The sequence below is a fragment of the Poecilia mexicana genome, unplaced genomic scaffold (assembly GCF_051168715.1).
Source record: "Poecilia mexicana isolate PSO_F unplaced genomic scaffold, ASM5116871v1 scaffold_23, whole genome shotgun sequence".
NCBI lineage: Eukaryota > Metazoa > Chordata > Actinopteri > Cyprinodontiformes > Poeciliidae > Poecilia > Poecilia mexicana.
Window position 1 is genome coordinate 14,500,001 of NW_028263392.1, and position 25,425 is coordinate 14,525,425.

General features: G+C 38.3%; 3 protein-coding genes across 5 annotated transcripts in view; 2 read left to right on the forward strand and 1 right to left on the reverse strand.

Moving 5' to 3' along the window:
* Nucleotides 1-9,749, forward strand: part of sema3c (sema domain, immunoglobulin domain (Ig), short basic domain, secreted, (semaphorin) 3C) — a 47,810-nt gene extending 38,061 nt beyond the window's left edge. The window contains exons 13-18 of the mRNA XM_015002716.2: nt 233-321; nt 804-845; nt 1,530-1,687; nt 3,101-3,168; nt 4,577-4,707; nt 6,956-9,749. Coding sequence (XP_014858202.2) covers nt 233-321; nt 804-845; nt 1,530-1,687; nt 3,101-3,168; nt 4,577-4,707; nt 6,956-7,369 — 902 coding nt within the window. The 3' untranslated portion in view covers nt 7,370-9,749. The remainder of the gene's footprint in view (nt 1-232; nt 322-803; nt 846-1,529; nt 1,688-3,100; nt 3,169-4,576; nt 4,708-6,955) is intronic.
* gnai1 (guanine nucleotide binding protein (G protein), alpha inhibiting activity polypeptide 1) overlaps nt 1-25,425 on the forward strand; it is a 424,795-nt gene that overhangs the window by 383,251 nt on the left and 16,119 nt on the right. Inside the window, exon 1 of one of the 3 annotated variants that reach the window (XM_088003429.1) lies at nt 23,638-24,117. The exons of 1 other annotated variant lie outside the window; for it this stretch is intronic. In XM_088003429.1, the coding sequence (XP_087859555.1) occupies nt 24,000-24,117 (118 nt within the window). In that variant the 5' untranslated portion in view covers nt 23,638-23,999. Of the gene's footprint in view, nt 1-23,637; nt 24,118-25,425 lie in introns of those variants that run through there. One more of the 3 variants, XM_015002740.2, reaches the window with a different exon arrangement.
* On the reverse strand, nt 10,049-18,515 carry cd36 (CD36 molecule (CD36 blood group)). The gene is made up of 12 exons (XM_015002728.2): nt 18,293-18,515; nt 17,747-17,907; nt 17,518-17,662; nt 15,324-15,479; nt 14,703-14,794; nt 13,732-13,781; nt 13,583-13,652; nt 13,218-13,405; nt 13,012-13,130; nt 12,846-12,919; nt 10,738-10,792; nt 10,049-10,639 (listed from the first exon to the last, which is right to left on the reverse strand). The coding sequence occupies exons 1-12, from the start codon at nt 18,413-18,415 to the stop codon at nt 10,463-10,465; spliced, it is 1,410 nt and encodes a 469-aa protein (XP_014858214.1). The 5' UTR covers nt 18,416-18,515; the 3' UTR covers nt 10,049-10,462.

A 25,425-nucleotide genomic window follows, 5' to 3' on the forward strand; every position in this document is an offset into this window, starting at 1 on the left:
TCCATCCATCCTCCATCCATCCATTCTCTGCATCATGAACCTTTTGTATTTAAATGCATGGACTCAATAAAAGTGAAACATCTGAAACTTTGAACCAGATAAAATCATGAACCAAACGTTCTGAGCCTCTGATGGTCTGAATAAATCCTCTGGTAAAAATGAATCAGTTTCACCTTGGAGCTCTTTCTGTTATGAAATAGTCTGATGACCCTCTGCTCCTCTCTCTCCTCAGACAAAGGGACGATCCAGAAGGTGATTGTTCTGCCTAGCAACCGGTCCCTGCATGGCGACCTGGTCCTGGAGGAGCTGGAAGTGTTTAAGGTCTGAACTCCCGCCTGCCTGCCTCTTGTCTGTCCTGAAAATCAAACGCAGAGCGGTGATGGGTTCAGGTTGGCACCGCTGAGGCTGATGCAGCACAGACTGCTGGGAAACACGCTGGCTCAGACAGACAGACGTCTGGCTGCTACCCTGACTGACCCTTTGCACATGTTGCTTTATCCTGGCTGAAATCTGCGCCGACGCTCCGGCTCCTTTGATCCCCGACGCCACCTGGGCTGCAGCGCTCTCTGGAATCTGCTCTGAAAACACACAGGATATTTCTTCAAGGAAACCAGGAGAAATTGATTCTAGATTTAATTACCACTTCTGTTGTTGCATTAAAATAATCTCAGCAGTTGGAAATAGGAGTGCCAATTGTTTTAAATTTAGTTTAATGGCTGCTTTCAAAAATCAGGTTGTAAGTAAAGAGGCTTTTTATGTATTTTACCAAGTTAATGTTCACCTTTTTGTTGTTTTTCATCCAGAATCAAGCTCCTGTCACAAATTTGAGAATCTCCTCTAAAAAAGTAAGGAACCCAAAAACCTTTTCCCTTTTATTTTGCGTTCAGTTTGAAGCATTGTTCTAGAACGGCATATTAGCACTGTTGGAGACGGGAAAAATAATAAATTTCCACCAGAAAACCCAGAGAGTTTTAGATTAGTTTCAGAAATTTTGAAAGGTTTTCTGACTTTCAAAAGTTGGAAGATTTTACTTTGAAATTCTGAAATTTCCAAGTTTTTCTTCTAAATTTCTTAGATTAATTCCAAAATTTCTGCATTTTTTTCCAAGCAAATTTTAAATGTTTCAACCACAGAGTTTACCTTTTTTTTCTAGAATAATTTTTAGATTTTTTTTTCTAGCAAATTTCAACTTTTCGTAGTCCGATATCTCCAAGTTTTTGTGAAAATTTCTGAGATTAATCTCAAAGTTTGACTTTTTTCTTGCAAGTTTCAACTTTTCAAACTCAGAAAATTTTCTAGAACATTTTTGGCAAGAATTGATTCTACTTTTTCTTTTTTCTATCTATAATGACCCTAATATGGCGTCGTATTATTTATCATCTGTGACCATGTGTAATTGGTGAAAAATGAAAATCTTCTGGGGAAAAGCCTAAAAGCAAAGGAAATAATAGTTTCAGCACTCTGCCTCATTCTGCTGTCACCAGCCACTTATTAAGACAAACAGGACTGACATCTGTTTGCTTTTGCAGCAACAGCTGTACGTCAGCTCTGAGTTCGGGGTCTCCCAGGTCTCCCTGCACCGTTGCCACGCCTACGGCTCAGCCTGCGCAGACTGCTGCCTGGCCAGGGACCCCTACTGCGCCTGGGACGGGCTGAGCTGCTCGCGCTTCTACCCCACCGGGAAAAGGTAGAGACGGCTTCAGGCTCTGCAGCTCCAGATGACGTATCCAGGAAAGCAGCTTTTCTGACGCCGACGAGGTTCAAAGGAGCAAGAGATGAAAATGCAGGACAAAATACACAAAAACATGAGTCATGTTTGCGTTTTTTGTTTGCTAATCAGGATTAGATTTATTCAACAAGTTCAACAAAAACCAAAATAGATTTTTTTGTAAATATATATGGAAGAGAATTAGCACAATTGGACAAAAAGAAATGTCAGAATTCAGAGGAAAAAGTGTGAATGTAAAATAAAACATCTGAATATTGAGAGGTCAGAATTCTGAGAAAAAGAAACTAGAATATTTAGAACCAGGTCAAAAGTTTGAGAATAAAGTTAATTCTGAGAAAAAAGTCATATTTCCTTATTCCCCTAAGCTTTTTTCCACAGATATGTCTACATGTAAAGTGTTTTTACAATGAAAACTGAGATGTTGGTGGAGCATAATTACATTATCAGAGCAGAATTAGTCCACAGGTTCACACAGTAGAGTCACATACTTCATTGTATTTCACTGGAATTTTCTCCTATGGAGCACAATTAGTGCGTCATTGTAAATAAAAAATGTTTAATGGATTTAAAAACTTTTTATGAATAAAAATGTGAAAAGTATGACAAATATTTGTATGCTCCTAATCCAGATAAATTCAGAAGTCACTTAATTAGCTTTTACAATTCAAAAACATTCCCACAGCATGATGCTGCCAAACTACAGACAGACGTCTTCCTGCTTGAATTTGAAACCTAAAATTTCCCAAAAGTCTGTGATTACAAAGTGACAAAATGTGTAAAAGTTAAAGGATTGTGGACAGGTTTGCTGGGTATTTTTATTGTTTTTTCCTTGAGAATGTTGCAATTAATAAGTACAACAAATATGAACTCAATGAGCGGACCAGATTGCGGTCAGCAGCTGATGCATAATCTACTCAAGAATAGAACAAGCTGTCCTCATGATCCATCAGCGCACACATGATGTCACAAATTCCTCGTTTCCGTTCCCTTCCTGCCCAGACGTAACACAGAGCGTCAGGAATGAGCGACCTCCAAACGAACGCGCCCGTGGCCTCTATGAGGCCCAGCTGCTCGTCTCCGGACCACTCATCTGGTCCCGGGTCGAGTTCAGTTTGGACCCGGAACAAAAAGCTCAACTTTCTGTGTGTTTTTTAATATTTTTTTCTGCTCTGAAATGTGTCAGCTGTTAACATGCTCCTTCTACCAAGCTGTTCCGCATGAGAGCGCCACTCGGCTGAACAACATGGTCACATTTTCCTCATGTCGTTCTGGCACCGAAACCTCCTACCACAGAACCGAGGGATTTTTATTACTGTGTATTTTCACTGTGAGTTATGTGTTATATTCATATTGTTTGGTTTTTTTTTACAGGAGAAGCAGGAGGCAGGATATAATGCACGGAAACCCACTCACTCAGTGTAGAGGATTCAACCTAAAAGGTATTAAACAGGTCACTTTTTCACTTAAATTGTAAATAAATCTGGTTTTCTGGCTAATTTAAACCACACAAGGATATATCAGCAAGCCTTAGCTAATTTATTTATTTTTTATCGTCACACAGTCTTCAATCAATTGACAGACAGAAACAGTTTAGTTATCGTCTTCCTGCTGCAATATAAAGTTTTCCAACGTATGTTAATGTCTTGTTTGTAAAATTAATTTTAATTTTTTCATGTTTCTTTGTTTAAACACACCACAAACTTGTGCAAAATGCTGGAGCAGAACAGTTCAAACATTTGCTTTCCATTCCTAATCTGAAGCGTAAACATCACAGAAACATTTTGTTGATAGAAAAGAAAAACAGAAAGAAAACATCCAAACTGTTTGGATTATCTTTGCGTTATTTTTATGGGGTAATATCGCCTTGTCATAAGATAATAAATAATAAGAAATTACGTAACAAAATCGGACTTATGTAATAAAACATAATAAAACCTGCGTAATAATCAAGGCAAAGTGTAATAAAGTCGTATTTTGCGATGCTTTCTGCTATTTTAATATGTAATATTATTATTTTTAGTAATGTAATAATGTGGCTTATTCTGTAATAATCACAAACTGTGTGCGTCTTCATCATTGTACCTCTAATAACAAACATGTTTTGGATCCTACGCGCATTTAAATTGAACTTTTGGTCATTTTGTTTCCTTTTCAGACTCATAACCAGAATCCTCTGTATTAACCTGAAGCTGTTCAAGTCAAAACAGTTAAAAAATATATATTTCTTTTGGTTATTACATAAAGATATTTTATTACAATGCTACGTAATGCAGCATTTCACTCCACCTGACAGTTCTGTTTAATTAACACAAACATGTTGCTAATAAATTGGTTTTCAACCAGTTTTCTGCACAAGAGTTTCATAAAAGAAATGCATTTTGATTGAGGAAATTTTATCGTCACTGTGACTTTATACAAAATAGACCAAGCTGTATTTGCTAATTTATTGCAAAAGAAAATATTTCCTCCACAGTTTTTTGCCAGTTATGCTTTTTATAAAAATAAAATCTGCACAAATGTCTCGCTCTTCATCCCGATAAACAGCTGCAGAGAATCTGCTCCCAGGTGTTTCCCCCCATTTCCTTGAAGAGTTTGGGGAATGAGCCATATGGGCATTATCACCAATTAGTCACAACTCTGTCACCGCTCCAGCTTTTTGATTGAGGCATTTAAATGCAAGCAGAACGGCATGATGGGAAACCGAGTTGGTTTGAAGCTTCGAAGGGATTACTTTGTGCTCAAATGTCTGGATGGGGGTTTAAGCTGAGCTGCATGTCAACATCTCTGAGTCTCCAGTCAGATTTCCTGCTTCTTCTTCTTCTGACTCGGAGTGTGTGTGCTTATCAGCTTACAGGAACGCCGCAGAGATGGTGCAGTACGGCGTGAAAAACAACACCACCTTCCTGGAGTGCGTTCCAAAGTCTCCTCAGGCGTCCATTCGCTGGATCATTCAGAGGGACAACGACAGGAGGAAAGAGGTCAGTCTGACATTTGAAGAAGTCGACGGTCGGCACTGATTTATGGTTCGCCTTTATGGAGCCGTGAAGGCTGTTTATTATGTGCCTGATTAAATATCCTCTGTCTGATCTTCAGATTCAATCAGTTAATAATACAACATCGCAATTTCATTCAGTGACGTGGAATCTGTTGCATATTTGGCCCTCCTTAGATCAATCCATCAGTCGATTAAGTTTGTTTATAAAGCACAATTCAGCAACAAGGCAGCTTAAAGTGCATTACATCATAAACACAAAAGATACAGAAGACATCACATAGTCAAGAATTGAGAAAACCAATAAACATTACATTTTGTCAAATGCCATCAATATGTTGGTCAATATTTCATTCATTATGGCTCAAAAATCAACTCTGGACATGTAGGTTTTTGTCAGTGTTTCAGCTGTTTTGCAGTTTTCTGGAGGTTTGTTCTGGATTTGTGGTGCAAATCTGGTAGTAATTGTTTGAATGTTCAAATAATCTCTATTTCCATGCTGTCTGTGTAATAATAATCAGAGTTATTTTGATTTAAGAATCATTTCTATCAGAAAAATCCTTACATCCAACTGTGATTTCTATTATTCAGATAATTTATTAGTTTTCTGGTCTAGATCTAAAGAAGCAAACTTTTTTTAGAAGATACTGCATCTAAATCAGTAGAAACTGTTTTCAGAAGAAACTGCTTCTAAAAACGGTTTCCAAAATCACCAATTTATATTCCAGACTTTTGTCAAAAAGCATAAACTATCACTCAGGTTTTCTGCTTCATGTGTTCTAATTAATCCTCTTTCCTCGTCTTTTTATGGATCAGACCTTTAAGAATGAAGGATTTCTGCTTTAGCATCAGCGAGTCTACATGGTACCCCACTTTGATGCCCAAGTGTCCATCTGGGCATTTATTTCTGTGCATCAGTTTGCAAATCAGACCCTCATTAGCCTAGATGGAGAGCAAGTTTAAGTTTTTTGGGGGGAAGGGAGGGAATTATGTAGTGTTGAACCGAGAACTGTCAGAATATGTGACAGAAAATGACTGATAAATCTATTATTAGATGTAATAATTTAAAGGTGAGTCTTATGTCATTTTTACTTCTAACAAATTACCAATATGTAACCAAAAGCTTCATGTAAAGTCAATCAAATGCATATTAGATCTTTGAAAAGCATTAATGGAGTCTCCTGCACAACCAACAATAATGCAGCAAGTGGTTTCTGGATCGTGAGTCAACAGCAAAACACTTGTCTTTTCCCAGCAGCTGCTGAAATAGCATAATAACTGCTGACATGCCGGCGCAGTGTGACTTAACCAACAGGAGGCTTTTGAAACGACTCTTTTTCCAGACACCAAAAAACATGAAGGTATTGCCAGAGCAACTGGGTGTTTTTTGGTTTTGGGGGGGCGTTTCCAATTGCTTGGCTAGACTTAATGATAAGATTTAGACAATAAATTGTTCCAGAAGTTACTGCGATAATTGATAATGTTGTTGTTTTAAGACCATTTTCAAGTAATATCTTGGTAATAATGCCATAATAATGCAAGAACAAATTCTCAAAGATCAATAAACTTTAAATTCTAGTGAACATTTAACACTGGAACTAGAAGACATTTTAAATACCTAAAAAGAAAGAAAGAAAACAACAAAAAAGTTGAATTAATAAGCCTCTGCAAGCAAAATTCTTTCAAAAAAAGGAACTAGTCGAGACCAAAACACCAGACTGAAGAGTTTCATCTACCAGTTTTGATAGAAAGAGAGAAAAACATTAAATCATTGTTCTAATTTATCAAGTGCACTGCAAAACCGCACAATCATACCAAGTATTTTTTGTCTAGTTTCTACTTTAAATATCTTAGTAAACTTGAATTAAGACAAAACAAATTTAAAAATATCTTTTCAGCAAGATTTAGAAGCTTGTTTTAAGTAAATAATTGGTGAAAAAGTACGTGTTGCATTGGCAGATAAATGTACTTATAACAAGACAATTTCCCTTGTTATAAGTGGAATAATCTACCAATGGAGCAAACACTTTTTCACCAAGATTAAGGAATTATTTACTTAAAACAAGCTTCTAAATCTTTAGTCTTGTCAAATGTAATAAGATATTTGCACTAGAAACCAGATTAGACATATTTGGTAACATTTGGTATTTTTGCAGCAATTAATTGATTTATTCAGCCAAATGGAAGTACAAAAATGTGCAAAAAGTGAATTCTGCATGGTTGCGTGTATTCAGGTGAAGCTGAACGATCGGATCCTCTCCACTGAGCACGGCCTCCTGATCCGCTCCGTCCAGCAGTCCGACCGCGGCCTCTACTACTGCCTGACCACCGAGAACGGCTTCAAGCGCACCGTGGCCAAGATCCGCCTGCATGTGCTGAGCGACGCCATGGTGAGCGTTCTGGCGGACAAGCAGCAGGCGCCCTGGGCCTGGGCCGCGCACCCCAAAGCCCTGCTGGCCGCCTTCAGCCCCGCCGAGAACCTGGCCGTTCAGCAGTACTGCAAAGAGAGGCAGGACTTCCAGAAGCTTCAGCAGAGGCAGCAGCAGAGGCAGCCGCCCGGGCCCCTCAGGGGGGACCTGGCCAAACTGAGGCCCCTATTGGACCGGAGGAAGAGCCGCAACAGACGCAATCACCTCCCTGAGGTGTGACGCATGACAGCAGCAGCAGAAACTGCCACACACGCCTCCCTCCGCTCCTCTGCCCTTCAAAGCGGCTCCAGACCCGCTGCGGACGTTAAAACACAACCAGAAGGTTGGTTCGGGGAGATTTAATCCCACAAAATCCAGTTTTCTCACATGAGGTAATGCGACCAGATGGCTGTGATTTTTCAACCACGAGTTTTTGGTTTGCTTCGATCGTCACAACACGATAGGAAGCGGACGTGCTGCAACTTCCTCCGATAAACTCTGCGCTCAGAGGATCACCCACCTTAAATACAGCTGCTTTAATACGTTTAATGGACCTTCATCTATTGTTGTTGTAATTGAAAAAGGTTCAGAAGACACATGAATGCATTTTCGGATTAGAAATATCCAAGTATGAGATCACACTTTGCTTTCGTTTCTCTGTTCCTGATGCTACAATCAGTTATTATAACAGCTGCATCTTAAATATTTACAGCCCCGACTTTGGCTTTTTCTCTCCTGGTAAAAATCTATAAAACTTCCTCGTTAATCACACTGAAAAACTGCAGCAAAACCCGTTCACTCTAACGAGGTTTCCAGGATTTCTGGAAGAGAAACGAGCCCACAGCATTACAGGTCCTCCACCATGCTGAACTGTAATATAATTATTCAGGATCAATTTGGGTTTTATTCCTTTATATTTAAACTCTGCTCCACTGTGGATCACTTTAAGGTTTAAAAGGTACTTTGAAGACTAACATTGCTTTAAAAAGTAAAGTTTAATGTTAAAACAATAAAAACAATTTCTAATTTAGAGTTTTTCATGATAAATTTCTATAAGTTTTGCTTAAAAACCCACCATAATGTTTGGATTGTTAGGTTTTTTTTTTTTTTTTTTTTTTGAGAGTATCAATAAATCCAAAAAATTTGAACTATCACATTTTCCAAGAGCAGTATTTGTGATTACTGCTAAAATAACCTAAAAAAAGGAGGAAGAAATGGATCTTATCGTCACTTTTATCACAATCACAAAATATTGTGATAAAATCTAAAATCCATATCGCCCAAAGCTAATTTTTTTTGTACATTTTTCAGTTCCAATTAATGATTTTGCAATAATGAATTCATTTGTTAACAGCTTTTTACCCAGATATATGTTTGTTGCACTTCTTAAAGAGATAACGCCTCAAATCTTTGGACATAACAAAATAAAAAATATTATGGAAAGTAGAGCAAAACATAAGAAACCAATTAGGAAATCTGACTCGCCAAAAACGGCAAATGTATAACCTGTGCTACAAATTGATTCTTTTAATTTTTATTATTTGTTTTGCAAAATTTTCTGGTCCATTTTTTTTGTGTGTTTTGCGCCTCCTGGAACTTTAAAGGTCTGGCACTGTTACCAAGCTGCATATCTCTTCATTTCGTCCATATTTCTGTCTAAAAGAAATGTTCCAGCTGTAATCTGATGGTCTGTTGATCTGTGTCTGGGTTCAGTTTAAAAAAACAACTGATGTTTCAGTGAACAGCTTGGAGGTGAGGAGTTAAAGCCGTGTCGCTCAGCACATTTTTCAAGTCTTCAGTAACGTGGAAATCCCTTTTTTCAGACCTAGTGAGGTAGTCTGGTTAGACATTTTGCATTTGTGAATTTTTTTTTTTCAACCTATAGATGATGTAGATAGAAAATATTGCTTTTGTACAAAGTATTTTATGTGTCTTTAATGTTTTAAATTAATATTCTTGACAAGTTTGGTCAAAATTGTTTGTTTTTTGTACATAACTTTGGTGTTATTTACCAGCTATGACCACACCTGCGATTTCAGAAGATTTTAAAGCAGCATGCATGTTCCCTCATTCAGTTTCTGCTTTACATGTCAGACTTTTCATTTCAACTCTCCGTAATTTTATTGTCATGAATTCTATTTGTATTTATTAATGTTGTAGCCTCAATAAATCTGTTCAAGTGAAGCTCAGCTTTATAGAAACCCAAACAGCTAATTAGCTTAAAATGTAGATTACAAAGACACCGTCCATCCAACACCTAAGCAAAATGAATACTTAATTTCCTAAACACGCATGAATGCCTCTTTCGATGTAATGTCTTAAAAACAGCTCGAGAGGTTCTGGTTTCAAGAAACTGATTTATCAGTGACCAAGTTATTTTACAAGTTCTTCTAGAAATCAATCGTTTTAGAGCTGCATCTCTACTGAAGACATCAGAACACAAAGCGAACAAAATTATCCTTTTTATTCATTATAAGTCACTTTATAAGTCATTACTGTGTTTCAGCTGTATTTTTCCGACACTGGACCGCGGCCTGTTTGAGGCTCAGCAATCACAAATGTCTCTTTGAAATGCAACTCCAAATGTAACTAAAATAAATCTGAAAATATTCAAAAGAAAGTGTAGTTTGGGAAACTGCAACCGGGTGCCAATGTAGGAGTGTCATTTATTTTCCTTGGCACTGATTGGCTGAACCACCTGCTAGTTGCCTGGCAACCTCTAAGCCAATAGAATGAAAGCGTTATACTGGGTGCGTTTGTTTCGTTTTATTAGTGCATAATTAGAATTTCAGGCCAACAACTGACTAAAGGGCATTTCAGATCAATAAAACCAACTAATGATCTCATGATCTTTATCAGCCCTTACCAATTATAGTCACGACTGCATTAAATGAAACACAAGACAAGTCATGAAAACTCTTTTTCTGACTTTTATTCATTTTGAACACACTAGTTTAGCAAACTATATGCACATTTGCGCTTCTACCTTTCAGTCATAGGGCGTCAAATAAACCCATTTCTCTCTGCCTGGAGACATAAAGGGTTTACCTGGCAGCTGAGGGGGGTTTCTATTTCTCCCTCACGAAATCCCTGATTCAGTTCATGTTACAGTGTTTCAAATCAAAACAAGAATTGGCAAAGAAATTCAGCTCTCCTGAGCGGTTAAAAAAATCACAGTATTCCTCCCTTTTTCAAATAAAAGGAGATCTGACATTATAAATAAGACAGAGATTGCAAAAAAATTGCAAGTCTATATCAAAAAGGGTTGATGTCGCATGGCGGTTTGAATGCACTGTGGTTATATGTGCAACAAACTGGTGAACCTGCGATTTACTACGCAAGCTCCTTTTTGTTATGGCTCCTCCGCACAATAAAGTAACCAAGAAGACACAGGACGAAGACGCCAATACCAACACCCAGGAGCACCTGCTGTATGATCTCCAGCATCTGGATACGAGAAATTAGCTCCTTCTTGAACATCTCTGCCGTTTCATCATCCAGCGTCGCTGTCTGTTTGAAAACAGAAAGGAAGACGATTACTGATTCACATCAGATTCTGTCAAGTTACACCCACAAACTTCAAAGTACGTTGTGCAAATTTTCTTTACCTCGTTTAGCCAAACAAGAGGGAATATGGTGTAGTCCTTTACTTTCTTGAGCACCCTGCAAAGAAAGAGCTCATCGATTCATGTCCAGAGTATAATTTGTCAGTTCATGCATTTTTAAGACCATCTGTATACATTTTTGCTGTTTAAAAGAAACTCAAGACGTTCATTGCACTCAATTTTGCTGCTGCAGCAACTCTTATCTCCTAACATGTAAAACTCTCTGAACCTGCTTCCCTCTAAATGCCCTGTTCCTGCTTTTAGCATTACATTTTCCCCATCATTTCCCATCTGATTCACAAAGCAAACACACGCATCCTGTTTGGGAAGTGCAAGCAATTTTACACTCTCTCTGAGTCAGATTGCAGCCATCCTGGCACAGTCTCACTGTGACCCGATCCAACAAACAGCAGGCGGAGAGAAAGAGATAAATGTTCTCTCACAGCAACGTACAAGGACAAGGTGCAGAGGCACGCCTCGAAACTGCAAGGAGGATAACAGTTGTGATTCTTGTGGGAATCATGTTCAGGGTGAACACCTTGGACAAAATGAGAATATTTTTGGAAATGTGTTTACTTAGGTGGTATTTTGCATTGAATCTTGGATGCGCTGGACATTAGAGAGGCACCAAGCCTTAAACCAGTCACTGCATTACAGTGGATGAGATTTAGTGGCCATCATTACTTCCAGACGAGGACAAAAAACCCAAATGAGCAGTGAGAGTCAACCGGGAATGTCGGAATATTTAGAGTCTTGGCTAATGTAGGTCCCATTCACACCTTCAAGTACTGATCATGAACGTAACTTTACCCTTTTAACACCCATTGGACACATCTGTTCCAAACTGTAGGCAAAACAGAATACTGGGCTTCAGCAGGGGGTAGTTTTTCTCAGAAATGTTGAATCTATTCAGTCGGATAGCGTTAACATAAGCGCAAATCTTTTGCTTGGCTATGCGTCTTAAAGAGCTGGCCGCCAATTACGCAGACATTGAGCCTAGCTAACCAGTGGTGGAATGACACAACCAATAATTACCTCTTGTCTAAAACGGCATTCTGTGTCCATGCTTTCAGAAACTAAATTTAATCAAAACATATTACTAGGCTTCAGAAGAGGCTGGATTTCTCAGAAATGTTGACGGTATTGAATGGCATAGCACCAACATGAACACAAATCTTTTGCTTGGTCTTGCACCTTGAAGAGTTGGCCGCTAACAACACGGGATCAAAAGATTGGCTTGCACCATTAGGAAGTCTACACAAAGTATGGCAAGCCAAAATCTCAAGCATTGACTATCCCATGCCAAGTTTGACCTTAGCTACAACGCAAGAGGTATGTCCGACTAGCTGATTTGAAATAAAAGAGGGAACAATGATACTGGAGTTTGAAAACATCAACAGCATCCTCTTAAGTTTAAGTCTCTCTATGTCTGTCAGTCTTTGCATGAAGAGGAGAGGTTCAAGTGTCCTCTAGCTTCATCTGCCGTAATGCTGGCATTGATCCGGTATGGCAACGAAAGAGCTTAGCCAAATATCAAAGCCCTTGGTTTACAAGTTTGACTACAACCCAACCCTGAGTTATAGTGATAAGATATGGAATTTAATGAGATACCAGATACTTATGCAGCTAAAACTGGCATCCTCTCTTGATTAGCAAGGTCAGCCTTAGAGATAAGGTGAGGAGTGAAGTCGCTGTTTTCAAAGGAGTCAGTTGAAGTGGTGACATTATCTGCTGAAAATCCCATTTGGAGGTTTTCAGAAGGGACTATCTCCCTTCTAGCCAAAAACTACCTGAGTGTTTCCTTTTATCCTTATAAACTTGATGCTCTGAGCCCTACAGACTGCAGTCTTGTTCATGCATTGTATTTCTGGGAATCATGGGACCTAAAAGGATGCTATATTTGATATAAATATAGCATGATACAAATCTTTTTTTAGGGTGATTACATTATGTAAATACTGATAAGGTTGGTACGCAAACTCATCTAGTGCTTCTACTCGGAGTGTTGTAAAGAAGAGGATTGGAAAAAAAACTTTCCCAACTTCCTAGATGCCAAACACAAAATTAAATCCTTTCCCAACATTGTTGAAGAAAATAAAGCAACAACTCACGTGATGACTTTTGATGGTCCGTACATCATATTCACTTGAATTCTCTTGGCAAAGTTCAGAGTAAACCCAGAGGTCTGGTGGGAAAACAAAAATAATCTCATCTTAAAATTAGCCACTGATCTTCCAAAGACAAAACAAGAAAAGTTGATCGGTGACTTCCTCGTACAGGTTCAACATCCAGAAAGGTTTTGTGGTGCTCTTCATGGGGGCTTAAGCCAAGCACATCGGTCCGCAGTGATGGACTGCCATGCAGGAAGTGGGGCAGTGAGATATAAACAGGCCTCCCTGTTCAGAAACATAAAGCTAAATATTAAATGTCAGATTGAAATGAGATGGATTGGTTGATTTTTGGTATTTTCTAAAGTAACTAACCTTGCTGACAGGAACTGATGTCCAGCACGCCAGCCAGTGTGCAATTTTTGGTGGTCTTCATGTTTGAGCAGAAACATTTGTTGTCTGGATTGTCCAGAGGGGAGGCCAGAGTGGATGGGAGAAGTGAGTATCGGTACACATCGATTCCTTTCAGATCCACAGTCCTCTCATAGCTGGCTGACACAGACCTGAAGTCACAAGAACCAGAGGGACTGTTCCAGATTCCACAACCATTTCAAACACAACTTCTCTGAAAAAGCTCTGACCTAGTTGACTAGTGTGAGAGGAAAATGTAAAAGTTTAGCCTGAATGCCCAACATAACAGATCGGACGAGTGGCTCCAGCGACAGCAGAACATTAATCACCTGCAGATGTCTGAGGAGAAGAAAAAGAGCGGATCCTTCTTCTTCACAAAGGGAGGGAAGGAGGAAGCATCTAAAGAAGAGCAGAAAGAAAATTTGGTCATAGAGATGCAACATGGAGTCCAGTTTTTGTTTTGACTGATGCAACATACCTGTTCCATTAAGCCTGTCACAGTATTCATCATTCCAGAAACCTAAGCTCCTATGGCACAAAACATATATGAATTATACATATACATTTTTACTTATTTTAGTAATATACGCTTATGTACATTATGCCTATGTTGTTTGCTGACAATGTATGGGATAAAATAGGGCTACGATCAACTCAAATCTTAAAATAAGCTGATCTGGATGTCTGTGGTATTCTCCATCGGTCATAGGATTGTGCAATTGAACATTTAGAAAATAAATTTGCTCAATGGAAACAAAAAAAATTATATAATTAGAAAAAATACTGCTACATGTGGTGTTTCTTTTGGTTATGTTTGGCAAACTGCAGTTTAAACACCTTTTCCCGCTTCCCACAAGTCACATGATCAACAACCGGATGTTGACATTGACGCAAACCACGAAGAAGACGACAACCGTAAGTAGTTGAAGGATAATGGTGCAACATGTTTTTTAATTACTTATCGTGTGTGAACAAACTTATTCACGTTTGATTTTAGTTACGGATTGTATTTAATTAAAACACTGCAACTGCGTTGTTGTTGTTTTTTCACATTAGCAGAATATCGACAAAGTTTTGCTCATATTAGTAATAAAAATGCAACTATTCTAACCTAATTATTAGATTTCCTATGCAGAATCTATCGCAGTGGTCTCAAACTACTGATGTAACGCATTTATTTGCGTCTTTCCTTCAGCACACCTGGCTCCAATATTAGCTCATTAGCAGAGCTCTGCCGAGCTTGACTGCATGCTAGCAAGGCAGTTTTGCCATTTCATTCAACCGTGTAGGACAAGGACAAAAGGTTGCAGGAATGCCGCTGATGTAAAGTGTGTGGCATCACTTTGGCTTGCACACTTTATATCAATTTTACACTGGACATTTCTGTTCAACTTGGTTACGTGAAAAATGTCTCCATGGACAGGAAATGGTAGCCTTAAATAGACTGACCTGCTTCCTTTCCACATGTCGATCTTTCCCACGTTTTCGATGTCATCTTTTCCAGTGAAGACATCGTAAGGGCCATCGTATGTGTTATTGTACTGAGGGGAAAAAACAACATTTGTATTTTTTCTGCAATTAATAATTTAGCCTGCAGTACCAAGAACCTGAAAAATTGCTTTCCAGAACCTACAAGTTATTTCTGACAACCTGATTGAAACTTGCTTGTTTATTTGCTGGAACTAATTCTGTTTTTCCCTTTAAATTTAGCAACCAATTTTTAAGAAATCTACTTTTTTTTTTTTATCTCAGAATGTAGCCAGATATTTTCAAGAACGTACAAATTACTTTTCCTGAACTTACAATGAACTTTCCAGAATTGGTCAGGAACTTTCTGTGAAATTTTATGTAAACTGACCAAGTTTTCTTTTGGAAATTACCAGGTATTTTTTCACCAAATGTTCTCCGAACTTGCCTGTTACTTTATTTCCAGCTGCAATTCAGCGAGTTTTTGGAAGACATCCAAGGAAAGTACAAGTTTTTAGGGAAAGTTGTTTGGAAACTAACAGTAGCTTTGCATTTCTAGCAACTTTCTCCAGATTTTTTGCTTATTTCTAGATCTTTACTCACATCTAAGAAGAAGCCCAAGTCTCCTTTCAGTATGGGATCTGGGTATCCCCAAAGAAGCTCTTTGACTGAGCGGCGCTGAAATAAGGAAGAGTTGGTGGACTTTATCATCGCGTCCACGATTGAATGTAGCTCTTCTGGAATGGCTGAATAGGCTCCCTGAAAAACAAAGAAAAATGACCCCAATTGGAAAAGCAGTTCATAGAAACAGATCTTGTTATACAAGGCGATATGGCTCATAAATATACACATTTTGATCAAAAGCTGTTTTGCACACAGAGGTGTTTGTTCCCCTGAGAGATAAATCTGAAAATAATCTTCTTTTACGACTCTGATGCTCGAAGGGAACAAGCAGAGACTCCTGCTTATTATTTGAGGCTTATTAAAGTTTGAAGAAAGGGCACGCTCTGTTAATAAAATCAAAAATTGTCTGCATCGATCAATTATGACCTCAGATTCATTAAAATGTACATGCAAGCAATTCAATGCTCTATTGGAGGACCAATTCACCACTAAAAACAGAGCAGAATATCTAGTTAAACTATTTTTGGATGGGACTAAAACCAGCTTAGGCTTTTTTCTTTTTTTTTTCATTTTGGACAAAACCAAACCAGAGCAGAGAGAGAAATTATCCACAAAGCCTTCCTTGCAGGGAGCTTAATTGTGGGAAAAAGAAGGCGAGGTGGAATAAAGCGTAACAAGGTCCACTCTGTGAGATGCAATAGATAAATAGATCAAAGAGCAGATGGATAACAAGGGTTCAAATTCGCTTTTAGATTAATATTTTAGTCTAACCCTAGTCTGTTCTGCTGAAGCTGTCAATAAAATCAGCTGTTGAAGATAAAAGATTAAAATTGATCCTCCCGCAGTTGTAAACACCTTCTGTTATTGTTTTTGTGTTGGTCAGCTCAACATGTTCCTCTTGTCCCACGATACTATTTGTATAAAATAAACCAACCAATAGCCAGCAGGGTTTGTTGTACGATTAGTTTTGACTGACAGCTATGGTGCCTCAGTCAGGTTTGTTAATTAAAGTACACAGCCCCAGTTTTGTCCACTTAACCGTCTAAACAGTCATAAAATGGAAACGTTGAACCTTGTTCTATCAGAAACACAATTATTACTACATACTAAAGCTTTAAGGTTTTGTTTGCTCATGATACAACATACACACTTATGAGAACATCGGCACACTTACTCTCAATAGTTGGGTGTTCAAAGTGTGGCTTGGGGGCCATTTTTGGCCCTTTTTATGAATTTTGTGTGGCCCCTGACTGCAATTCAAGAATGGCACAAATTTATTTTTATGGTGAGATTTTCCATGGCAAGTTTATATCTTCTTAACCTGGGAATTATTTTTCTGTAGTTAGCCTTTTAAATTCATTTCTTTGGAAAGACTAAAAAAATAAATTATAGACCTGAAAAATGGAATATAATAAGCTAATAAAAGTTAAATAACTGTAAACATTAAGCCAAACGTAAAATATTGCATTGTATTTATTGTTGGGGATGAAAAAGAGAACTAAAAATAACATTTTAATGTTTTTTATTGGGGGAAAAAAAGAAAATGTTGCCCCCTGAATACTTTCAACTTGGGTAATTTTGACCCAAAATGTTTTGGAAAGAAAGCAGTTTGCATAGCAACAAGATAAACTTGAATCCTCTTGGCGACGTTTGTTACGTTTCCAACTGATTTAAACATTTTGCTTAATGATCTTACTTCTCTTTTTGTCTCAAATATATATTGTTGCACCCAAATAAGTCTATGGAAGACAATTAGTGCCACTGAAAAACAAAAAAAACTTTAATCTTCTGAGCTCAAAAGTCACAAAAAAGTCTGATTTTTAATTTCAGTGGCCCTAATCCTCTTCCGTATCTCAGAATTAACCATCGCAATTATAATAATAATAAAAAAAAGACAATTTCTGTGATTAATCTTGTTATTTTTTCTTGGATGCTTCCAGCCTTTTCAGCACACACCAAGAAGATAGTCACTTTTTCAAAACTCTTTGTACACACACTGTCAGATGTCATAAAAGCCAGAAATCACCTTTAAAACGAGTGTTTGCAGACCAAAGCAGTCTGCCGCAAGTCGACACAGCTGGCTTTGGTGTTTCTTTTGACAGACTCCAAAATCAAAGAGGCATTGCATATTCGTAACGGAGCTGCATAAAATTAGGAATAAAAACATACTTACAGCCACCGCCAGGTTGAGTGTGGTGATTTTGTCCTCTTCTGCTCCCACTGACATGGACGGCTCAAAGATGGCACCGTTTGGCAGCAGGAAGGAGACGGTGTGATTGAGGTGGAACGTGATGTTGTCTTTCGCGAGATATCTTGTCCTAAAAGTAGAAATAGTCAGAAAACAGTTCAAGTCCTCCTGAAGAGAGGTGTTCAAAGACAGGGAGGTAATGAATAAAGCTCACATGTAGGTATATGGCCCTCTTTCTACCACTACTGGTGTGGCGCCGTATTCCACAACCTCCAGCGGATTCACCACCTCGAAGAGCCAGAACTGCCGATACACCTTTGCCCCTGCAGCCGCCCAGTTCTCGTACGCCGTCGTCCCCGGCTCAATGACGGCTTCCTGCACCCCGCAGACACACAGACAAGCTATTTTTAACATGCCTCAAGACTGCCAGCAGGCCAGCATCTCCACTGACAGATTAAAAAAAAGAAAAAAGGTGGATGCTCTCTTTTAAAGGGAATCGGATAGATGTCGCCTGAAAAACCTCCTCTGAAACACTCGCAGATGGTGATCTTCAGATGGATCAGCTGTGCGGAAACTCGAGTCATATTTGGCTTGTTTTGCAGTTTGAAGCAGCTTTCAAAATAGCATACGCCTGATCTCTATTTTCTCCTGATTCACCTTGATCTCCCAACACACACACACACTCAGTCACACACACACTCTCTCTGACACGCTCTGTCACTCCCTACCCTCTAAGTCAGGGTGAAACTGAACTCCATACCTTTTCCACAGTCCCCTGAATGATCATGTCTCCCACGGGGAAGAGGATGCCTCCCAGGATGGCCACCAGTGCCCCAACCACGGCTCCGGCGATCAGCCCGCACCTTCTGTTACAGCAGCCCATGGCGGTGTGCGTTTCCCTCCTTCCTCTACGTGTGCCTATCTCTTGGCTGCCTGTTCTCCCGTCTCTGTGTGTGGCGTGTGCTGCAGCTTGACTGCGTTTGTGTTCCAGGCAGCGGGAGGAAAGCGGCACAGGCAGAGTTATACCATTGGAGGGGCTGACGGAGCCGCTGAGGCCAGGTAAAGGTGCACACACCCCCCTGGCTGAGGGCCAGGAAAACCCTTCATTTACAGTATCTAATGGCGTAGTGGGTTCAAGGGTCACTCCAGGTATCAGACCAGGTGATAACAACCACATCAGACTTGGTAGAAAGATTCAAAAGGGAAGAGACTTTGCTGATGAGCAAAGACTTGATTGCTGACATTAAATTTTTATACCTGCTGGAAATATACAGCTCTGGAAAAAATTGAGAGAGCACTGCACTGAACCCCATTGAAAACCTGCTTATTCCAACAAATACTGGTTTCTGAACTCTTCCTGAGTTAAAACATTAGTATTGTTGTTTCTAAACGAATATGAAATAGTTTCCTTTGCATTGTTTGATATCTGAAAGCAATGCTTTTTTTTTTGTTATTTTGACCTTTTCTCATTTTCTGCAAAGCATTTTTAGAATAGCGCCAATCAAGGCGGCAGCATGCTGTAGTTAAGATGTTAAATTAGTTCTGGTTTTGTGACTTTCCTTCATTTTTGGTAATTGAACCATTTCATGCTTGTGTTATTATTCCCTCTGGAATAAATAATTTTTGCTCTCTGTTTTACTTTCAAACGTTGTTTAGATGTGGCACCAAGGGATCGTTTTAACAAATGGAAGCAACTGATTTGCATCTGAAAAACTCAAACAACACCTGAACTTTGACCCCAAATCCCATAAGGAGGAAGAAGTTCAAACCATGTCTTTCATCGATCGTATCCCCAACTCCAGCATCTCCCTGCCCAGCTTTCTGATCATATGACCGGATATTTAAAGAGAAGCAGCAAAAGCAAATGATGTGGATTAGCATTGCTTGCTAACAACTGATAGTTTCATCCAGGAGACGTTACTGGGGATTATCATCTCTGCTACCTGAGAGTGTAGCTATTAGCATGTAAAACATGAGTCTGCAGTGCAACTTCAGAGTCTTTGGTCAGAGGCATCTTTAGATTTGTTGTGAGACTGACTGCTTACAGAGATCAGTTCTGATATTTGGAATAAATGACATATTGTTTTAATTGCACAATAAGTCAAAGTATAGCACAGCTAGATTCCTACAAAGACATGTCCATCCACCTAAATTGACAGGAAACAGGAGCATTAATCAAAGAAGCAGTCAAGAGGGTGATGGTGACTCTTGAGGAGCTGCAGATATCAACAGCTCAGGTAGGATTACTTGTATAATGAATACTTTACAAGGCATAATCCGACTTATCGTGTTCATTATTTATCCTACCTCTTGACTTTTATTTTCTTGCCTCCTGCCTGAGTTTACAACAGACTGTGGAAAGTAAAAAGCCACTAAATGGATAATTAAATTTTCCTTCTCTTGTCACAAAACCCCCTAACTATGACTGCAGTTCAGTCGTTTTATGAGTGATAATGAAGTGAAATGTGTTTATGGTAATCCTTCCTCTCTCCATCCTTATCAGGAAACTTTCCTATTGAGAAATGATTGCACATGAGTTTTTGGAGCCTGATAAGAAGAAATGAAATCCCGTGTTTCAGCACAAGCTCGGCCAATAACGCTGATTCTGATTCTTATTATGCTGTTGCAATCCACGTGGTATCACTGTTTTTATTACCTTCTATCTTTCAGCATAAATAATGGCTGGTTGTGCAACCATTATTTATGCTTTCCTTAGATAAGGAAAGCACAGAAGGCGACCGATTAAAACTTAAAGGCATATCTTTGCTTAAGACAGAGAGCTGACCTATCTTTTCCCATAATGCATCTGCATTTTGTGTTTTAGAGAGAAAGTAGACACAAAATTGTTTGAATGTTTTTTTTTGTCAGTTGTAAATCCATTACAGAAAAAGATGTTGCAATCTCCCATTGAACAAGAAACCAGCCCACAGCATCATAGAACCTCCACTGTACCTAACAGTGAACGTTAAGTTAAAATCCCAGCTGCATTTTGTTGAGTCCATTCACCAGGCATATGCTCATCTGTTTCCCATTTTGAAGAGTGTCCAATTGCTATTTTAAACTGTGATGACATTCTAAAGTCTAAATTACAAATATTATTTTTAGTAAATTTAATATGTTAGTTATTAGCTGTGTAAGTAGTAAGTATGAGTTATTTAAATATAAAGTTAAATTTTTCTTAAAATTTTTAGTGTGATTATGCTGAAGCAATAAAAACCTAATTTATTTTCAGTGTTTTTACTTTTATAAGTCAGTTTTATGCAGCCATTATTTACTGGCTCCACATGTAAGTAGCATTCAATGACCACTAGAGGGCAGCATCATATTTCCCCTCTTCACTCCACCTCTGGTAACAACAGAGTTTGTTGAAACTCTGTTTCAGCAAACAACCTTGCAAATGGTACTAGCCGCACTTGACTGCATTATTTACTTTGCATATAAAATGTCAGCAGAGGAGACAGGACTTTCTCTTTCTTGGTCTGCTTGATTATCATCATTATTAGATCAGTTTTAATACTTTTGTGATCTTTACATTAAAACATAGTTGATTTATTGTTTACATATAGTGAACTTAAGTAGTTCTGCACAAATGTGGCCAACAGTTTGAAAGTTATGCTTCAACCTGAGCTTCAGTTTGGACGGCCGGTGTGAAGTGGCGGGGTGTGTCCACTGGAGGGCAGCACCACCTTGTTTTTTCACTGCTGCCTGGTGATTGTGGCTGAAAGCTCAGTTTGTTCAAACAGACAGCCTTGTTAAACAGTGTGAATCTCACCTGACTGACTCTCTTATTTGTCCTGCCAGCAAAGATTTCTCTTTGCCAGATTCAGTCCGTCTCCAGTGGACTGTGTAATTCATTGCTAATGTGACGCTCACAGAGTAAGCAAGCTATGCTAAATTATAAACCAATCACTCTTATTATCTATTTAAATCAGAGACAAATATTTTACCTTTTGATTAAGTGATTTCAATCACTTCTAAACACAGCAGAAAGAAGAATCAAGCTAATCAAGTCTAATTTTCCTTGAGATTAAAAGAAGAGTCAGTGTAATCAATGATTAAATCTATCTTTAATAAAATTAAGATTGACTCACTAATGGTTAATAAAGTAAGAACAACAAAAATGATCACAGTGATACTACACTAATGCTGAAGTAGAGCCACAGATTAAACAGCAATCTTGTAGCTCAGCAATGAACCCTTAAAATGTTTTCTAACTTTTTAAAGTCTAAGATTTATCAAGAGTTTATCAGTCTCTTGTTTATTTTCCAGGTGCATAGTGTGATTCAAGTAACTATGTTACCTTTAGTTGTTACAAAAAAAATGCTATTTCAGTTATGACAGAAAATAATTTTGAGTTTGTAATTTAACACCTTGAAATTGGGCCTCTGTCTCTTTAAGACAGAGGAACTTGTCACAACATGGCTCCTCTATGAGTTCAGTAGATGCCACCCGATCTTTGCTAATTGCTGGCTAGGCTGAAGGAGCTGAGCGGGGGAATTGCAGGGATTGGCTGCTCTGAGAGGCGGAAGCTCAGTAGCTTGGAAACTGCAGTTCTGAGGAGGAGCTGCGCCTTGAAGGCGGAGCTAGGTCCACCCAGGTGTTTTGAACAGCTGAATGGTTGCCATGGAGATTAAAGAATTTTTCAAACATGCATGAAAGAATCAAGGCAACACTCCAAGCATTTTTTTAATGAGAGAATAACATTATAACATGATCTAAAACAAACAAAAAAAAATTATAGGTCAAAATTATAATTTTGACAATTTATATATATATTTTTAATCAATAATATATTATTTTCTATTGCAATTTTACACAACATAGCTATAGCTTCAAAACCAGTTGTGAGAACAAAATAAACTCAGATATGTTTTTCTGTAAACAGAAGTAAGGTGCGTGTGTGTGTGTGTGTGTGTCCGTGCATGTGTGTATATACGACAAAGGGGAAACACTGAACCAGTATAAAACGAAAAGGTCAACGTGCCATATTTGCATTTCTTCTCATCTGGTCATGTTTGAAATTAATACAATGCTTCAATTTTTCAGTGATCTCGGCAGAAAAGTCTAGAAGTTCAACAATAACGACCAGAGACTGCCAAAGCTTATTATTCATGCTTGACTTAATTTAACATGTTAAATTATTTAAATCTAAAACAATGGTTGTTGTAAAGCTTGATGCGTTTACAATCAGTCTAACATCACTGGTTAGATGTGTGGTTCTCTTGGGAATTATACATGATGTATGAGTTGGATAATAATTTACATTTAGTCAAACAGAGGCTGTGGAATTCAGAGAACTACCACTATATTGTATGTTAATGTTATTGTGGTATTAGTTATATCAATAATTGTAACCCCTGATTTATATATTTACATAGAAAGTGGACATAAGCTTTAAAAATATATTTAAAAAACGGTAATATGAGTTCTTTGGTGGCAATGTTTGAATTTTTTAAGTCACGCTGTCACGCTGTTTCCGGTTTTGTCTTTCAACTTCAAAATAAAAGCAGCAACATATAATGTCATTTCTAGCGAAGACCTGCTAACCTGGCAGTATAATATAAAAACCACAATTGACAAAGTAACAATATTTGTCTAACTGGCTAACTATCTGCCTTGAACAACAGTTCAGTAATATGAGTCTTTGCAAATAAAATCAGATATTAAAAAAAAACCTCCAGTAGCACCAATCCACAATAAGACAATCAAAACTGAACATAACATTATGCACCGAATCTCTTTACTGAGATCATATTTAAACCAAGCTGTGTCTCACTGTCGAGAGCTTTTGATAAATCAATAAAATCTGATGCACACTTTCTTTTTTATCAGTACCACTGATGTCATTTGACACTTTTATTGCTATAATAGTACAAGAATTAAGTTTTTTGTACTATTATATATATAAAATTAAAGTCAGATTATTTTTTCAGTTGTCTTAATCCTCTTTTGTCTATGGGATTTTATATTGTCCTCCTTTTCTATAATTTCTTAAGGCTACACGTTCCAAATATTTATTTTCTATTAGCTTGATGAACTTTATTGTGAAGGGGTTTTCCGGATATGACTTTGTCCGCTTGCGGAACTCGGCTGCCGTCGCCTCGTAGCTTCTCTCACAGTACGAGCAGTCGCTGCTGCAACGGATGGACGCGTACAGTGGGGAGCCACATCACCGAGGGACTGCTTTACTGTACAGATAGCTTTCTATCGGATGTAGGGATTTTTTTTTCAACCTGAGGACATTTCATCTGGGTGAAGAAGCAATTTTTCTTTCTTTTTATTTAAAGAAGTCGATTCGCTTCCCTTTTCTTCCCCCCAACACACACAAACAGATCGATTGCCCGTCGTATGAAAAAGGGCGTGTGTTCGGGGTGAGGGATAGTTTGTTGAAGATTTCATGTGGTTATATATGGTGTGTTAGATATTTTTTTTTCCACACCACCTGGGTCTGAAGGACGTAGTGGAGGATGGGGTGCACGTTGAGTACCGAGGACAAGGCGGCGGTGGAGCGCAGTAAAATGATCGACAGGAATCTGCGGGACGACGGGGAGAAGGCAGCCAGGGAGGTCAAGCTGCTGCTGCTCGGTAAGGAAGGGAGCCGAAGCTGGGGAGTGTGGACGGGCTAGACTCGACTAACTTCTTTGTGTTTGAAAAGAAATAATTAAAAAGAACTAGTGGTCAGCAAAAAAAAAAAAAACCCACTTCATTTATTACTTAATGTTAGTTGTGAATTTAAATGTTTGGGTTTTTTCATTCCGCACCGTTAGCACCCCCCACCTTTTTTTTTTTTGCTAGCTCAAGTTAACCGTTAACTCTTCACTTCTTCATGATTTAAAACACGACGAAACATCTGTTTTAACCATTTTTGCTACTTAAACATCCACTGCTTTGACTCATTTAGTGGTAATGTATCGTTTCGAGACGTTTTCTTATATTTTGGGTGGTTGACTTGCATTCATTTTAAGTTTTTTCTTTCTTCTCAGTGCCATTAGCCTCCTCTGCAGACCGTTTGACTAAATCCTCCCAACAATGGCACATTTCCTCTAGTAGCAGTGGAAGTCGACTCGATGCCCCGGCCTGAGTTATTATGACTGAAAATATGTTGCCGTTAGTATTTTTTAGCTTTTTTCTAGTTGTAGAGTACATAAGGCCGAGTATCTGAAGGGTTGAACAGATTTTCCTTAACTCCATGGTAATGACAGAGGCACAGCCAAATGGGGGCTGAAGGGAGGCTACTGCCACTCCTATAAAAATGTATGAAGACAAAATTTACAAGAGTTGTATGTCAAAGATTCTTTAGTATCGGATGAGAGCACTTAAAAAATACTGAATTCAATCACCTCGATTTTTGCCTTAAAATCTCTTAAACTTGTTGCATATTTTCTTCATTGACTTTTAATTTAATTTAGATATCTTAAATGAATTTATTTGTTTCTCTGTCTTTGATTAGTTGTTTTTTTCCCCGTATTTATTTAAATTGATTTGTGTAGTTCTGGTTGTGAAGTTTGGGGATTTTTACATTGTACATAACTATGAGCATCAGGATGCGGAAGGAATTTATTGCTGAAAATTCAGTTTGTTGTTCCCACGAAGCTACAAAAGAAATATGCTTGTCCTTTTTATTTTTTGTATGAGATCAAAATATTTTCCTACCATATCCCAGGGAATTTTTTTAAAGGCATATGACTAAAATGTAAAAAAATTTAAACGAACAATTAGACTTTTCCCCCCGAAATTCCTCTTTATTCAAATTAGATTTTTATTAATTTAGTTTTATGACCATAAAGCTTGTTTTTCCTACCGAAAAGAAGCAGCGGCCTCTCTTTTTATGGTCTCTCTTATTAAGAAAGAGATTCCTAGTTTACTGGGAAAATCCCCATTTGATTATAAATG